We start from the raw sequence: 17063 nt of genomic DNA, 5'->3' as shown, positions 1-17063 counted from the left end.
TCAAATGAAGTTGATATCGTCTTATCATCTCAGCGGACAGTGTTTTTCTGTTCAGATGCAGTGGATAGTAACAACAAAAGGGACTTAAGTACTAAAAAGACAGCAACTCTGAAATACATTAACTTGATTTGACTAATATGGGCGGCAGATGCCTCATATCAGCTTCAACCTTTGAAAGCACACTATGAAGGTATCTTCAATAGCCAATATGAACGGGAAGAATGATTACAGCAAGAAAAAACAGTTTTGTTTGCACTTGATATCTGTTTGCTAGAAGAGCAAAGATTTTGTTTTCTTGTTTTGTCATCATTAACTCAGGGTCAGTCAGCTTCTACTTCAGCCTGAAGTTAAAGCAAACACAGTTAAACTCTACACAGACAAATACCATGTATTTGCTTTCCTTATATAAGTGAACATTTCTCTTGTTTCTTCCTTGATGTATTGTTAGTAATTAGTGCAATCGCATGCAGGTGCTAACTCACTATTTGCATAATTGCACCTGATGTCTACATGTCATTAAAAGCTGGATGTTCATTGGTTGATGTAATTTAAATAAAACCACAGACACAAGGGGATTTCATTCTGTGCGTTTACTCTGCTAATATTTATAACACCTCACACACACACACATTTCAGGTTTTCTTACCACACAGTACAGTGCATTAATACTCAGAGTTCCAAATCAAAAGTTAACAGAGGGAAAATACTCTTAACATAAAATTAATCAAACAAATTCAACCAAAATAAAATTAAAAAAAAAACAGCCCTCCCATGTCATCAGCAAAGAACATGTATAACAGCATCTGTCTTATTGTGTACAGTATGAAGTGTGGGCATAATTTTGTTTTATTTTCATCATTTTTTCAGTTTTCCATCTTCTTTGACCTTCCATAACATGAGCTCCATGCAGGCAGCAGCGTCTTCTGCAGTGTCGTGGCCACAAACTGGGAGAAATAATACAGTATTTAAAGTATATAGTATTTAAACACAAGTACGCAATATCCTCAATAATTAATCAGTACTTATGGTCTTACAAATATGTAACTTTAGGTCATTTTTTACACTCATTTATCATTATTCATCATTTATTTGAAAATAGATTGTGTCATTTAGTCCCGCAACAAAGTTTAAATTTCATGTCAATCAAACAAACATGTCTGACGGTGGTGGTTATCCTTGATGACCCACCGCTCTCTTGGATGATCCTCCTAAGATACTCAGCAGTGAGGTTGTTGAGGGTCAGCTTGTGAGGGGGGCCCAGACGGTGGGGAAAGACCACCGACGTGTCCACCACCATCCCATGGAGCAACTACAGTAAAGAGGAACATACTATCTGAAGCTCCTACAGTATCACCGGCGGCAGCATCTTTGAAAATTCAAAAAATTACTCAAGTGGTCGTTAATGAGAGTTCCAGGTGGGAACAAAAATGACATTCATTGATGAAAGAATGATGTAGGTCCCAAATAACATTAAGCATGGCTTCTGGTCTCACTTTAGTTTCACTTTAACACCTGTTAGATCACCATGTTAACTTAAAACAGTCAATAAGTAGTATAAAGATAACTAGATAAGTATAACAAAATAAAAAACACTTGATGAAAAAGAACCTACATTTTCAAAGAAACTAAACCAAAGCAGTTCATATACTTTAAGGTTGCATAATAACTATCCGTATTATATATTATTATAAAACACATTACATCAATCATATACACACACTCTTATACAATCATACACCTGTAAGTTTCAACATGTGACCACTGATCCTCTTTGTCGATGCAGTAATGTGTATATTGTGTGTTATATTTCTCATCATGACACATCACATTAGTTTTGCAGTTTCCAAAGCTCTGTGCATGTTGTTTTGCCTCTTTAAAAGCAGGCATAGCAGGTCATTAGCCTTCAACCTGTAACCCTACGTCACAGCAGTGTTGACAACAACCCTTGTACAGGTTATTAGAGTAATTAATCTATAAAAAGAAACAAAACATCTCACCTGTCAGTTGTCTGGAAAAATAGCTCTATTGTTAAATGATCTTTGACTTTTAAAAGAAATAATGAATTGTTCCTAAAAATTCCTCATAAAAATATGGACGGTAAACATGGCACTCAAATGATTAAATAAGTGATAACATGAACTGTTACTGAAACGACATCAAAAGAAAAGCTCTTTGTGAGGAAATGGTGTTTATAACTTGGCAGAAGGCCATGATGAAATGTGAAGTTTTTTTTTTATTACAAACCTCTTTTTTTGCAAACACACTCATAGCTCAGTTTCGAAATTCCAGGACTTACACATGAATCAGTTTAGCGAGGATTGCAACACAGATGTTGTGAAAGAAGTTATGCAGGAAAATAAACGAAAAAAAAAAGTCAATGACGTTGGAAAAAGCTTGTAAAAGTCACCTTCAGGGCACAGAGGTCTGTCTCCAAGCCATGTCCTATCAGAATGGTGTCAGCGTTGATGAAGCTCAACAAGGTCGCCTGCACCTCTCCGAGAGAAGTGTGGTTGCCCTTCACGTCTTCCTCACTGATACCTGAAAACCTAGACAGGTAAAATGTCACAAGCTTTCGATGGAGTGATGATCAACATCAAGGTAACACTTCATACTGTAATCCTGCATTAATACTAGACATTAAAGGGGACATATCACACACATTTCCAGTCTTTTTTTTTTTTATTATTCCTTGGGCTCTACTAGATTTTCATCACATCATTTACAGTTTAAAAAAAAACAAAAAAAAAAAAAACTTCTTATACAACTTGTACTGACCCTTTGTAAATAGCAGTAGTATGATTTCACTTCTTTTTCTTGTCCTTTACTCAAAATGGCAACTTCTCAAATACATCCGTACGTTTGAATCCAAATAAGACCCAGATTATGAGAGTGGATACCAATAACGATTGTATATTCTTATTTTGAGCTAGAAAGAGTCAATTTTCCCTCTAAAGTTCTCATTTAAGACAAAGCAAAGTGTTTAAATATCAGATTCTTGGTTATTAACCATGATGGCCAGGTGTAAAACATAAAAAGCCCGTAGTTAAAAAAAACAAACTAAAACCTAAAAAGAAAGTGTATTATTACCTGGTGTTATAGTCAATGACTTCATTATCAGGTTTGATGAAGGTGTCGTAGACGACTTGAAGACTAGAGTTGACCACTGTTACTCTGGACAGCTCCAAACCATGAATGGTGTAACACTGTGAAGACAAACATTTAACACATTATATACAGAACCAGTCAAAAGTTTGGACACACTTTCTCACTGAAGGGAACGGGAAGGTGTGACTGGTACTGTACGTCGTTTCACTGTATACAGAAGTTTGACAGAATCAGGGCCAACTCATCAGGCATAACCGCACATCAGGGTGCTTCTTCAGTGAGAGTACAAAACAGTGATCATCAATTAGTTTGGTATGTGGTAGGAAAATCTGAAAATCTCTATTAAAAATGATATATATAGTATCCTTTATTAGGAACAAATACTGCAAGAGAACAAGAGGATGTGGTGTTGAAGCAGTATTTGTCAAATAATGTTGATGAGTGTTGATAAAGTCTGATTTAACAAGGCAAAATATTTTACTTACTAAATGTATCTGGCATATCACCATTTTCTGGTTGAAAGTCTTGAATTCTAATAAAACCACTATTGTAAAAAGAGTTGCTGGAGGCTTTAAATGGGGTTTGGTGCTTGACATAGAGAAGATTTTAAAAACCCTGCCCCTCGAGGAAGGTCACGTCACCATTTCACAATCCACAGAGTAAACTCCAGGGCAGCTCCTATCTGACTGACGTCTAGGGACGGTTGCCACAAACCCGTCCAGGCTGATGAAATCATGGACATGCAACTGGTAAAGAGAAGAAAACCAAAATCAAACCCACTGATATATTAAAAGTCATAGTCATAGAGAATAAAGTTGCAAATCTGTCTTTTCCTGCCTTAAACAGCTGGCATCCAGGTGCTCCCATGACTCCCTCACAGCAACTGTAACGGGTCTCCACTCCACCTGGCACTGTAACATTTCAAAAACACCCAAAATGCATCAAAAATGTTTACAATACAGCTTGAATCATCATATATACACACACATCATCATCAGAACCAAAAAGAAAGAACACATTAGTCCAGTTTTAGCTGCTCTGCACTGGCTTCCTGTAACATTAATTGACTTCAAGGTCTTCCTCCTTATATACAAAACTATAAGCGGGCGAGGACCAAACTATACTGCCAAATCCCTTGTTAGCTACTTGCCCTCAAGAACACTGCGATCATCTGCTGCTGGTTTATTGGAGGTTCCCTGTAGAAGATCGGTGACGCGGCCTTTGTCAATTACGCCCCTAAACTATGGAATACACTGTCCATAGATATCAGGGCAGCCAGCTCACTAGATATTTTCAAAGAAAGCTTAAAACCTCTCTCTTTGCCTGAGCATTTAATTAGCTTTGCACTTAACCTCTGCTAAGCTCAGTCAGCTACACACTTATGCTCTACTGTGCTTCTTTTAAAATGTTATATTTTATACATTCTACGTATTCTATGCTTTAACTCGTTCTTATATTTTATTTTTTGATTATTATTCAGTATGCATTCTTTGTATTGTAGTTTCACTTTAACAAGTGAGTTTTATTTTTATTTTATTTTCCATCTTATGTTATATCAATGTTGTTGTTTTTTTATAAGCTTCTATTCTTTTATGTCCTTTTCATGTAAAGCACTTAGTGCATGTAATTTCTTTTGTTGTGAAGCACTTTGGGCTGTATTTCTTGTATGAAAAGGTGCTGTAAGTTAGTTGTATAAGTTATTATTATATTTAAAGCATAAACCTTTGATACATTTACCTCTATTCTCAACTCCTTTCCCATAGTGGTAGTTGCACTCCTCCTTGCGGATGTGTTTGCCCGTTTGGCTCACAGAGTACGTGGCCCCACAGCGACAGCAAATCCTCTTGAGGGCTACAAGACAGAAAAACACCAGCAGTGAGGTGCAATGTGCTGTAAAAAGAAACTCTCATTGCAAAAATCAGCACAGGTGAAGTGTGCCCTCTAGTGATAGAACAATAGAACAGCTCCAACTCGTCTTGTCAGGGAGGTTTTTTTTAAACTTACGGTCTGTGTTTCCTTTCTTATTGTCAGCAAAAAGAGCAGCACAACCAGGTTTCTCGGGGTGCTGGACAGGATAGTTGCTCTCAATCAGCTTTTCCTCAGTCAAAATATAATCCTTCAAACTCTCATACAGTGCCATATCGTCTGCCAGGAAAAAGGAATACATTAAGAATCTTTTACAATACTTGACTGAAATGAAAAGCACTCAAAGAAAACTGATACTCACTATTTCCTCTGAGCTTCTTCAGGTTGAGAGGAATGTTGCCTTTGGATCTTTGGCTGGTGACATTTTCATCTGCACCAGAAAAAAAAAAAAAATAAACAGATTAAAATCAACTAAGTTGTGTTGCAAGAGGAACAGCACGGGACTTCCCTGAGATTCTCACCTTTAGCAGCAACAGCACTTTGATTTTTCAGCTTCTTCAGTGCATTCACTGCAACACTCAGATATTTGAGTTTGTTCACGCTGCGATTATACACAGTCTTCTCTTCTGCAAGTGCCTACCGACCATAACATAAGAGGGAAAGAAATCAACATTCAGACTATAGTTTGTCAGTGATTATAACATTAAGTAGAAAGCACAGAACCAGTTGACCTTTTCAAAGGCGTCGTTAACGTCGGCTGTTGTTTTGAGGAACTCCTCTGTGAACATGTTCACATAACGCTGTCGGACGTCATGAGGCACTTTGTCTTTGGCTGCCTCGCTCAGCTGCTTCACTTTACGCTTAGTTGGCACTGGCTAAAAAGAAAACAAAAAAAAAAGAAAGTTGATTACTATTTAAAAAGGAAGAAACATTTTAAACTCACACCAGACAAATCTTTTTTAAAAATGTCTCAACAAATGTAGTTTTTCCATTTTTACCTTAGCAGTAGCATTAGCAGCTTGAGGAGCGGTTGGATTGGCTGTACTTGAATGTGCTGATGCAAAGCCAGACGTCAGTGAAGGTTTACGCGCCGGCGCTGGAATGAGCAGAGGTGGTGCTGTGCGGTATCTTTGCACGGGCATAACTGCAGGTGGATGGTACATTTGTGGATGGTATGTTTGTTTCACGGTAACGGGGCTCGTACGCACTTGACTGATTGGGGTTAGGACTGAAGTAACTGGGCTGGAATTGGAAGAGACAGGCAAAGGGAAGGCCCCCTGTGGGAGGATCAAGTGCAAGTTGTTGCCCACTTCAAGGACCGCGGTTCCCACCGGTATGTAGTTAATGTAAGCTGTGAGATAAGACAGAAAAACACATGCAAAAGAATTCAGGCACAGATAATAAAAACACACGCACAGAAATTCTGCTCAATTTTGTCTGCAAAAAACACTAAAAAAAAAATGTTGCTTGATTTACATGTATGAAGACGAATAAGGATATTTGATCAGATGCCACTTTCAAGATTTTTCCTGTGGTACAATGTCAATGTCAAAAGAAAAATGAAAGACAAGACGGCACAAAAGTCCTTCATATAAGGCAATTAGGACTGCAACTAACAATTTTTAAATCGCCTTGCCTATAAAATCAGAAAATAGGGAAAAATAATTTCTTAGAGGCCGTGGTGATGTCTTCAAATGTCTTGTCTGAACAGTCCAAAATCCAAAGATACTCAATGTATTATCATATCCTCACATTTGAGAAGCTAAAATTAGCAAAGTAGCAAATTTTTGCCTAAAAAGTGATTAAAACAATTACTATTTATTTGGCAATCAAATAGTTGACAATTTTCTGCCAATCAACTAATTGATTAATCATCTAATCACTGCAGTTTTAAAGCTGCTAATGTGCATAGCTTTATTTTTATATATGTTGTGCAGGATTATTTTAATGGCAACCAATAATCTTACTAAAAAGATAATCCAGTCCACTACAGCCAACTGATGCTTACCATTTTGCACAGGAACAGGCTGTGCGTTTACTGAGGTGTGAGCAGGAGGAGGAAGAGGAGGAAGAGGAGGAGCAGCCACCGCCTGGGTCTCTTGTTTCCTCTGACAGGTGGAGGAGCCAAAAGCCTGACTGCCCTTGACTGAAGGAGTCAGCATGGAGGCTCTCTGCTGTACCTGCTGGATTTTGGAGGTGATGGAGGGCTGGGAGGTAAATCCTGATGCTGCCGGCCCACGTAGTGGAACCAGCACCTGAGGCTGAGGTCTGCTCTTAGCCGGCGGCTGCTGAACAGAGCAGGTCAATCACAAATTGTTATCAAATAACAATTTGAGTTTCAATGTCTCATTTAATCTCTGGTCATTCTGAGATGTTTAGCATTATATAACTCAAGTTAAATGCATTTATTTTATTAACAAAAAATAAATAAATCACTTTGACAGGTCATTTTCTTAAAATTCTGTACTCTATACAAACCTCTACATGTTAACAGTAGTAATTATTTTTACACTATACTTTACCTTTTAATTTTATGGTTTGAGATTGAAAAAAGCTGCACCGTTTAAAATGTGTGTATTTCTAAAGTAATATTAGAAAAAGTAAAGTAATATAAAGAGTTTTACAGAATGTTGTACAATTAGAAATGTTTTTAGTTTTAATTCATAGTATCAATTTTTGATTTTTCCTATTTTTGCTCTTCAGGAGTGCCTCCCCTGCAAATGTTTTAGAGACTGAAACTGGGTTTTTGAGGCAGATACTGATATTTGAGAGTTTTAAAAAAATCTTAAAAGGATATATCAGCCTTTATTAATATTCTTTACACAACACATAAACATTTTTGAAAAGGGGTCCTTTTAAATTTGTTTTAACAAATGAGACCAAGAACTATGCTTGGCTGGACATTTATCCATAATTGAAAAATAAAGTTGTCACTATTATTGTAAACTATGGACTGGTGACATATTTCAAACCACATCTTTCCTGCCATTTATCAACTGACATATACACCGATATAATTTATCTGAAATGGGCTCATATCAGCCCGTATAACAAATTAGTGTATTATATACACGTCATTTGTATGTTTGCCAAACCTCTGTATGTTTGGCTTCATGAGCCATCCTCTTCTTTCCCGACAGTCCTTGGGGTTTGATATTAACCTCCGGTTTCTCCACATCAATAGCTCCAACCTATCAATGACAGTGTAAGAGCAAAGGTTCTTTACTCAATGAAAGACTTCTCTTCATCCTAGTTCTGGGGTGCCAACAGGATACTTACAGACACTTCAGGCTGCCCTTCATTTCCCTTCTCCGCGTTATTTGCCTCCATGAAGATCCTGTAGCATTCCTCCATTGGGTCGCTGTCTGAGAGCTCCACGTCTGAATAGTTGAGCTCTTCCTCCTCATCGTCAGAGCTGGAGACGATGATTATAATCTCTCCGTTGTCTGCTCTCACCAAACGCTGTTCAGTTGATGCAGATGACAATTCAGCTTTGTTTGTCAAATGTAAGCTGACAGGCGCTGCTGAAACATACTGAGCCTGAAACTGGCTGCTGCCTGAAGCTGGTTCTGTTTGCCTCAGGTAGCTGTCAGGTGAAGCATGTTGAATACCAGCTTCACCCAGTCTCTGTGGCATTTCGTTTAACGTTTTCTGAACTGTATACCGAGTGGGCTGCTCCATTTTCTGGGCGTTCTTTGTGTGTTGTTTGTATGGCGAGTATGAGCTAACAGTTTTATAAAGAAGCGAATTCTTGTGTGGAAAATGATTTGGCTGCTGTGGATTCATTTTCTCAACACCGCAGGGCAGCTCACACTGAGACAAGTCAACACAAAATGTGTTTTCTTCCTCTATCACCTCTGAATTGTTCCAACTGTGATCATGCCCGCCTGCGGTGGCAGGTTCAGGACTTTTCACCTCTTCTGTTTCAGCAGCCTGAAAACAAGTACTTTTCTGACATTCACCTCCCAGATCCTCCAAACAGCCACAAATTACACTTTCATCAAGTGCTATAATTTCACAGTCTTCGTTTTGATAAAGATTAGGCGGATCTTGATTGTTTGCAGTACTACAGACTCTGTTTACATCAACTGCAGGTGGAGACGTGACCTTAAACACCTCAGCATTTGCACGTGGGAGTGGTGGAGAATCAAGTAAAATAGGTTCTTGTTGGATCCCCTTGAGTTCCTTTACTGTATCCTGAGTTGTGTCAGGAACATAGGAAACAGCTTTCTGAGATCGACCTCTCTTTCTGTCAGGTGAGGGAGGAATGTCAATAATCAGGATGCTATCATCATTACAGTCATCGAGTAGCTCTGGAGAAGGCGACTGGGAACGCTGGGCCTGATGTGAGACTGGTTTCTTTTGGTCACTATGAACAACGTTTCTTGCTCTTTTCAAACTTTGTCCGTTTTTCACTTTCTGCTCCTTACCTGATGAGCTGTAAGACTGCAGGTCTGCAGAAAAGTTGGACAGAGGGTCATATTCCAAATCAGTCCTTGGTTTTGTGTTGTCCACTACGTACTTCCTCGCTCTGGAGTAGGTTTTAGTTAAGTCTGTGCGTGAAGGCGGTCCATAAGTATCTCTGTGTATCTTTTTACCTGCTGTCTCAGACTTGGAAACTGACAAGTTAGGCGCAGTTTTCCTGCCGTCTGCCTGCACAGTCTGGTAACGCGATAGTCGTCTTTGCTCCTGCTCCACCTCGTGTTTTACAGTTTCAATCTCCTTGTTGATCCGCTCCAGCTCCTGGAGGCATACCTCTTTGATCTCATCAGTCACTCGTTCTCCACAGACAGACGGATAGCCGTTTTGCGCTCCTGTACAAAGAGAATAGACTTTTCATTAGTATTAGTGATATGGTGGCAAATTAAACAGGGTGGGAATAGTTAAAATGATCCTTCATTTGTTGAATGAAGGGAAAAGAACATGGCTAGAAAAACCTGCTAGGGCGACTATATTATATTACCCGGCTCTATGTTATGTGGTAATTTGCTTAAACATATTAATTTAGGAATATCCAATGTGAACCACAAAACTGAAATAAGTCTTAAAACTAGGGATGGGAGGATATAAGATTGTATCTTACATTGAAAAAAATTTAATCATGAATATCCTCACATGAGCATGAATATCTACAAGGGGAAGCCCGCATCTTTCCAGTCATTCATCATCATGACTGATGGCTCGAAATGTGAATGCTTGGATATCAGGTTGATAAGTAGGTTGTTTTTATTGATGGATTTTCTTCCCTCCTTGTGATTATCTACTGGGTGAGAGTCTGAATCTATCCCTGTTTGTTTTTCACTAAAAAAAGATATGAGTCCTATGATGCAATAAAGATATTTTTTCAACAAAATGTAAAGGTAAAGTAATTCCAATATATTTTAGTACCATTTGATGGTTATCGGGATAATAGTGTTAATCGCAATTATTTTGACCAGGGTAATCGTGACATGAAATATTCATATTGTCCCATTCCTACTTAAAACTAGAGTTTTACTACCAGACAGGACCATAAGATTAGGTAATAAAGAAGCACCCGAGGCCCCAATCATATCTGTTAATTGTGCTTTAGAGGAGCATATTATATTTATCTGGCTAGTAATTCAGCCTTGGCAAAGAACTACTGTCATTAAACAATTTTCAGAAAGCTTTGTGGAGTTTTTTTTTGTTACCAGCTCTAAGTTAATAGTATGAAGAATAGTGTAAAATAGGGATCAAAACTAAAGAGTGGCTAAATTAATTTCAAAGAAAGTCTGCCATTTAATTTCTAGTTAACCGTTAGAGAGGTAAATTACTTCGTCTTTAAACTAATTCAAAGCTTTCAAAAAACATTTTAGCATCTACAGCACTCTAAAGTTTCTTTATTTATTAAAATTCATGTCCTGACTTTTTTTTTTTTACAAGTAAGTTAGCGTCAACACCACAAGCTAACATTAATAATTACACATCTGATACTGACCTGCAAAGTCAACTATCGATGATTTGTACGAGGCACCAAACATATCTCGCACTTTTGTAGCATGTTTGTACCAACAGTGAGGCCGCTCACAAGGCCCGCGTTTCAAGGAAGGACAAGTTATGTCGGCAAAGAGACCAGACGAGGGAAACATTAGCAAAAAAAAGCCACTTTTCACGATGCTGAAAACCGTCTGGTTTGATTTCTTAACTGTCGGTTAACAGGTGGAGGGCTGGGAGTTCTAATCGAACCTAATATGGCGTTAGTCTTACTTTTATAACCTCTGCCCGGGTCACGAGACGACCGTTACAACCGTTGATGTTGTTAAATCGTCAAATTAACTGTTAGTTCCTGAATTTACTTGAGGATTACAACTCATTTAATGTACGAATAAAGGTGTTTAATGATAAATTGGTTCACGTTTGTTGACTGGAAATGATATCTGGTTTATTTGGTTTATTATGTCGCAGTAAGTCCTCCGTTACGACAGATGTCACTGCTGCGCAAACCTGAACTGGAGCTCCACATCAAACTAGTGTTTTTGTCCGGGGCGTGCGTAACACTTTCCCACATCAACATGAGTGCTATCTGGCATATTTTATATCTATAAAACACACGAGTCATGTTGTTTGAAATGGATAACAGCGAGGATGAGATGGAAGAGGATGACACCGAGTGGAAGAACAGTTTCACGGACTCAGCACCACTCAGCCCCGCTGCTGCTGCTTCTGGTAAAGTAGACAGTATTGCGGGGAAAATGCTGAAGGCAGAAACTGAAACCTGACAGTTTCTGGCGTTTTGACATGTGTAGAAAAACACTGATATGCCTTACTGGTATCTGTACTTGTCAGGTTCTAACTGTTTTATTTATATACTGCTTTCTGTTTCAGGGTCAAACCTCAGTAAGACACCAACACCTGCACACAGAGTCATTCTGCATTTTGACCTGGACTGCTTCTATGCTCAGGTGGAAATGATCAGAAATCCAGCACTTAGAGATGTCCCTTTGGGTAAATTGATTTTATACAAATGGTACCATGTAATGAAATAATAAAACTCAAGTTACACTGAAATATATTTCTGTTAAATCCCAGTTTGAGGCCCAGTAATGTTTCTCATATCATCAGGTATTCAGCAGAAGTACATCATAGTCACCTGCAACTATGTGGCAAGACAGCAGGGAGTAACCAAGCTGATGTCTATTACTGATGCAAAGGAGAAATGTCCTCAGCTGGTGCTGGTTAAAGGAGAAGATCTGACACACTACAGAGAAATGTCCTATAAAGTGACAGGTAGGCTGGAGTAATGTTTTACCTGGGCGCTGCACAAATAAAGCTGTTTTTTACTCTGTAAAGTAATTATGGTTAAAGCCATAGAGGAAAAAACACTAAGACAATGTCAGTTAACAGATGTTGGTGATAAATCTTATATCTCTGATGTTGTTCGGTGGTTTATTTTTTTCATAAAGTGACACATGACATGAAGGAATTTTAACCAAAGCTACCATTTACTTTAATAGTGGAGAATAATTAAGCTATCCTGACATAATATTAAAGGATAGGTTCACAGTTTTTCAAGTCTGTTTTAAAACAATAGCCAGGTGCCCAAGTGAATATTGAAACAGGTTTTGTTAAATAAAGTTGATATCTTCCACGTTTGTCTTTTAAGTAAAAAAAAATCTCTATTTGCGCCTCGAACAACAGTGTTTTCCTGTTCAGACACAGTGGGAATTTGGCACTGTAAGACTGTAATTTAAAAAGTTATTGACTTGATTTGACTCGATTTGGTCTTTATACTTTAGCTGAACAGGAAAATGCTGTTCATCAAGACACAAAAAAGACTTTAACTGTGGAACATATTCACTTTATTTGACAAACTGAGACAGCTGAAGCCTCATATAAGCTCCAAATAAACTTCAGTATGAACAGGAGGAATGATTACAGCAAGAAAAACACATGTCAATGTTGATTGGGAGACCTGACTATTGTTTTAGGGCAGACTTGAAAAACTGTGAACCTGTCCCGACAATCTGACTTTCAAAAGTAAAGTCTTCCTAAACTTAACATTTTGCACCAGCTGTCAGCAGTCATACAGGGAGAGGATGAAGAGAAGATATATATTTTACCACTTAAGAGTAACCTTAATCTTAACCAGAATGCAATGCAGTGACATTGTGTGTTGCTGTAGATTCTCTTCTCCTGTCAAGTGTTTCCTTTAATATCATGTCATTATTTTTCCAACTTCTGTGACAGTAGCAATCGCTCACCTTGCTTTACCTTTTTTTGTCCTCCATCCAGAGCTGCTGCTGTCCTACTGTCCGTTGGTCGAGAGGCTTGGATTTGATGAAAACTACATGGATGTCACAGAGATGGTAGAGACGAGACTGACACAGACAGTGGAGTCTAACAACTATTCATTTAAAGGACATGTCTACAACCATTCCGGTAAGACGCATTTGCTCTTTGTGCCTGTATAGCTCTACACGTACATCTGGCCCATGGAAACCAGGAAATGAGTTGTGAAACAAACCAAGAAACTCAAAAATGTAAAACATTTGCATTGAACTCTCAGTTTCCTACATTCATGAAATGTTAACTTTTGCATTCTCTTGTAGAAAGTTGGTAAATAACATGAAGTCCTGATGTTCTTTGCCCGCTCGGGTGCAGACGCTAAAGCCGCCAACCACCCAAGGTTGGCGTTAGGTTCACACATTGCAGCAGAGCTGAGAGAAGCCCTCCACAGCAAACTGGGCCTGACTGGCTGCGCTGGCGTCGCCACTAACAAGCTACTGGCCAAACTGGTGTCGGGCGCCTTTAAACCCAACCAGCAAACCACCCTGCTGCCGGAGAACGTCAGTGACATCATGGGCTGCCTGAGCAGCCTCCGCAAATTACCAGGTATATAGATACTCTTAATTTACTTGTTTTATACATTTGTCACTCATAGCAAGTCAATAAATTAGCGGTTCATCATGTCTCTTCAGGGGTGGGACACCAAACCACTAAGAGACTTCAAGCCCTGGGACTGGTCAGCCTTAAAGACCTGCAGCTCTTCCCGTTGACTGACTTGGTGAGAGAGTTTGGAGGCCCCAGTGCTCAGCGCTTGAAGAATCTGGCCCTCGGTGTTGATGACTCGCCTGTGACCCCTACTGGGGCCCCTCAGGTAGGGTAGAATATTCCTGAAACTGTATCATGTTATCGTCATCTGAGTTTTGAATTATTGTCTCTCTTGGTGTATAAATGTTTATTAGTATCCTCCTCATGTTTCAGTCTCTCAGTGATGAAGACTCCTTCAAGAAAATGTCATCAACTAAAGACGTGTTGGAAAAGATTCAACAGCTCCTGAACAGTCTGGTTGAGAGGTCAGAGCCAGTTTCACAGCCAGTGTAACTTCTCAAACCGCTGAATCTTGTCAGTGTGTTCTTTAAGGCGTAAATCTAATCTTAATCATCTGTTTGAAAACAAGGATGCACAAAGACGGCAGGCAGCCTCAAACCTTCCGGCTTACCGTACGTAAATACTCAGCGACCAACAAGTGGTTCAGTCGGGAGAGCCGGCAGTGTCCGATCCCCAACCACATCGGACAGAAGATCACCTCTGGTAAGCCTTCGCACCAGGAGGGATGTTGTAAAATCCCACATGAAGATATTGCATATGTAGACACTTAATGAAGGTTGCTACTCTGAAAAAAGTATATTTATTTGAGAAAAATAAAATATAATTTTAAGCACACTTTAAAGTTAATGGATGACCTTGAAATTACTTTACTTTTTCAATTAAAATATAGCTCCTTAATTCATTCTCTTTATTCGAAAGCAACCTTTTAGTTCCTCAGGAAAAACTCTGATGAGTCTTTTTTATACAAAAGCAGATCGGCAGACTTCCGCAAGCTCCAGTGGCTATGAAAACAAACAGTAGTAGTCGGATTTTGCTTATTTTTCCAGTTCTTTACTCAAAATATAAACTTCTGTGACAAGTCGGTTGGAATCCAATCTGAAATATGAGAGCGGACAACATGAACAGCGGGAACAATCTGCGTCAGTTCAATGGGAAAATAGTTAATTTTGTAAAAGGAGCGTTCAGAGCAGGATGAAGCACTGGCTTTGGACTTAAACATACACATCCAACATCACAACAGTATATAAACGACAGAAAACCACGTTATGACCCCTTAAAATATTTCAAATGTGAGTGTTTACATTTTGTCAATCAAGTCCTTGAATTTGATTCCAATATGCATGTGGAAACCCTGTGTGGTTGCTTTTTAGTCTCTATAAAGGCAGTTATAACTTTTTGCTGTCCAAAATTGTTTTTAAAGCACAATTCATTTTCTGTAATGTCTCTGTTAGGTAGCGGTGATGAAGCTCTGGTCCAGCTGGTCCCCTTGGCCATGAAACTTTTCCACAAGCTGGTGGACACCAGCTCAGCCTTCCACCTCACCCTCATTAATGTGTGCTTCAGTAACCTGCAGGCCAGAGGACCTGCCGCCAGCGGAAAGGGCTCAATAACGTCTTTCTTTACTCACAGCACATCTCCTGCAAAAACACAAATCCTCTCATCACAAAGCCAGGTAGTACAGTCAAGTTATGGTGTATAATCTGTTCCAACATTATTTGAACTCTCTTATTCTTTCACACTGCTGTTACATGATGCCTGGTGAATTTTCCTTCCTAGAAATAGTGTGTTACTACTCTGAAACCCTGGAAATCATGTGTGCTCCTCCTCCTTTATTCCCCCAACAGGACAATTCCTCTCAGAGCGGGGATAGTCACCACGTGGATCATCGGTTCAGCGCCCGCAGCATGATTACTCAACATACCTCACAAAAGACAGTCTCCACAAAAAGCCCCTCTAGCTCTGAGGCAGCATTACGTGGGTTCAAAAGAAAACAGAGCACTGTTGTCCCGTTAGAAGCGTCTCAGCTTCAGAAAGCATCCTGCAGCACAGTGGGGTCAGACCCCGATGAGACAAATAACACTGTGACATATCGACTGCCTCCAAATGTTGATCTGGAAGTGTTCAGGCTTCTCCCTGAGGAAATCCAGAAGGAGGTGTTATCTCCCGCCTACGCTAACTCCCTTCCCAGCTCTCTCATGACTACTACCAACCAGTCCACCCCTGCTGCAGTTGTTGATATCCCCCACATATCAGAGAGCACCTCTCTGCTGTGCCCCCCACCCTCCAAGCCTGTCCCACAGTCGTTTCCAGACTCACAAAATCTCACAGACAGAAAAGAAGCTGTAAACAAACCGGATCCATCAGACAGAGCAACCACCGTGAATCACCAGCAGCCTCCAGGCACAAGTTCAGCTCCAAGAGAAAACATGACGGAAGAAGGGAGATCATCATTCCCCCGGTCTTCTGACTGTGAGTTTCCAGTAAATGTGGACCCTAAGGTGTTTTCTGAGCTTCCACTGGATGTTCAGAGGGAGTTGATGTCTGAATGGAAGCAACAGAAGCCAGTCCTGAAGACCCCCGCATTGAGGAAACCAGGGAGAAGCTCGATGACCAAAGACAAAAAGTCTGCAGGAAAAAGCAGTCAGGCAAACAATTTGTTGAATTATTTCAAACCCAGTTAGAGAGGGACAAGTTACTTTTGGGAAAGATCATTTATGTTGATAAAACTGTATTTTAATGTTATTTCTCTTGAAGAGAATTTTATTTGTAATGTTTGAGATGTTTCACCAATACAGGGAATGAAGAAAATAACCTAAACACTTCATACTCTGTATTATCCCTTCAGAAAATAACAATTTGGTGAAGCTGTTTGGTTTTTGGGGACACTAATGTAAAGTAAAATGATAATTTAAAAAAAACAGCTACCCAAATTAATTGTGTTAAGTTGAATACCAGTTAGAAGTATGAGTCAATTTTAATAGAGGCAAGGTTACATTTGTACAAATTTAGCTGATTTTGTACTTTGCTCACTGCAAAATAATGTATAATAGTAAAAAGTCTCAAAAATCATGCAGACATAAGAAAACAAAATAAGAAAATTGCATTAAAAAGGAAAAGTGGTTAAAGTTAGATCCTCACCAGCATTAACTGACACAGTTAATTGAATTATCAGTTGATTGAGTCAGTTAATGACTGACTGTCCCGACAAAAACCAAACATTATGAGCTTGACCAAGCTGG

The 17063-nt window shown here is 39.2% G+C and overlaps 2 protein-coding genes across 3 annotated transcripts; one reads left to right on the top strand and one right to left on the bottom strand.

Annotated features, from left to right (window-relative positions):
- Positions 1-575: 575 nt before the first annotated feature.
- LOC122965706 (RNA exonuclease 1 homolog) lies at positions 576-11193 on the bottom strand. Its single transcript, XM_044329889.1, has 16 exons — positions 10931-11193; positions 8251-9785; positions 8067-8162; positions 6980-7259; positions 5970-6322; positions 5703-5846; positions 5493-5607; positions 5333-5401; positions 5110-5250; positions 4843-4956; positions 3943-4016; positions 3747-3851; positions 3088-3203; positions 2408-2546; positions 1189-1309; positions 576-944 (listed from the first exon to the last, which is right to left on the bottom strand). Exons 1-16 carry the CDS (start codon positions 11079-11081, stop codon positions 856-858), a joined length of 3642 nt encoding a protein of 1213 aa, XP_044185824.1. The 5' UTR covers positions 11082-11193; the 3' UTR covers positions 576-855.
- Positions 11194-11199: 6 nt separating this feature from the next.
- On the top strand, positions 11200-16733 carry poli (polymerase (DNA directed) iota). Of its 2 annotated transcripts, none has more exons than XM_044329910.1 (10): positions 11200-11658; positions 11818-11937; positions 12055-12219; positions 13225-13371; positions 13594-13824; positions 13911-14089; positions 14197-14288; positions 14393-14526; positions 15276-15496; positions 15669-16733. In XM_044329910.1, the coding sequence occupies exons 1-10, from the start codon at positions 11550-11552 to the stop codon at positions 16503-16505; spliced, it is 2235 nt and encodes a 744-aa protein (XP_044185845.1). In that variant the 5' UTR covers positions 11200-11549; the 3' UTR covers positions 16506-16733. The 2 variants fall into 2 exon arrangements, with proteins under 2 accessions (XP_044185845.1, XP_044185835.1); XM_044329900.1 differs by having other exon boundaries at positions 13588-13824.
- Positions 16734-17063: the final 330 nt, after the last annotated feature.

The sequence above is a fragment of the Thunnus albacares genome, chromosome 2 (genome assembly GCF_914725855.1).
Source record: "Thunnus albacares chromosome 2, fThuAlb1.1, whole genome shotgun sequence".
Taxonomy (NCBI): domain Eukaryota; kingdom Metazoa; phylum Chordata; class Actinopteri; order Scombriformes; family Scombridae; genus Thunnus; species Thunnus albacares.
Note: the sequence above shows the minus strand (reverse complement) of the source record. Positions and strands in the feature narration are given on the sequence as shown.

Coding starts and splice junctions, on each gene's coding strand:
- LOC122965706 (XM_044329889.1), bottom strand. CDS start 11,081: ATGTTTCCCTCGTCTGGTCTCTTTGCCGACATAACTTGTCCTTCCTTG. Junction 5,847..5,969: donor CTGCTAATGCTACTGCTAAG/GTAAAAATGGAA, acceptor TTTTCTTTTTAG/CCAGTGCCAACTAAGCGTAA. Junction 5,608..5,702: donor TTAACGACGCCTTTGAAAAG/GTCAACTGGTTC, acceptor TATGGTCGGTAG/GCACTTGCAGAAGAGAAGAC.
- poli (XM_044329900.1), top strand. CDS start 11,550: ATGTTGTTTGAAATGGATAACAGCGAGGATGAGATGGAAGAGGATGAC. Junction 14,289..14,392: donor CTGAACAGTCTGGTTGAGAG/GTCAGAGCCAGT, acceptor TTTGAAAACAAG/GATGCACAAAGACGGCAGGC. Junction 14,527..15,275: donor CGGACAGAAGATCACCTCTG/GTAAGCCTTCGC, acceptor TGTCTCTGTTAG/GTAGCGGTGATGAAGCTCTG.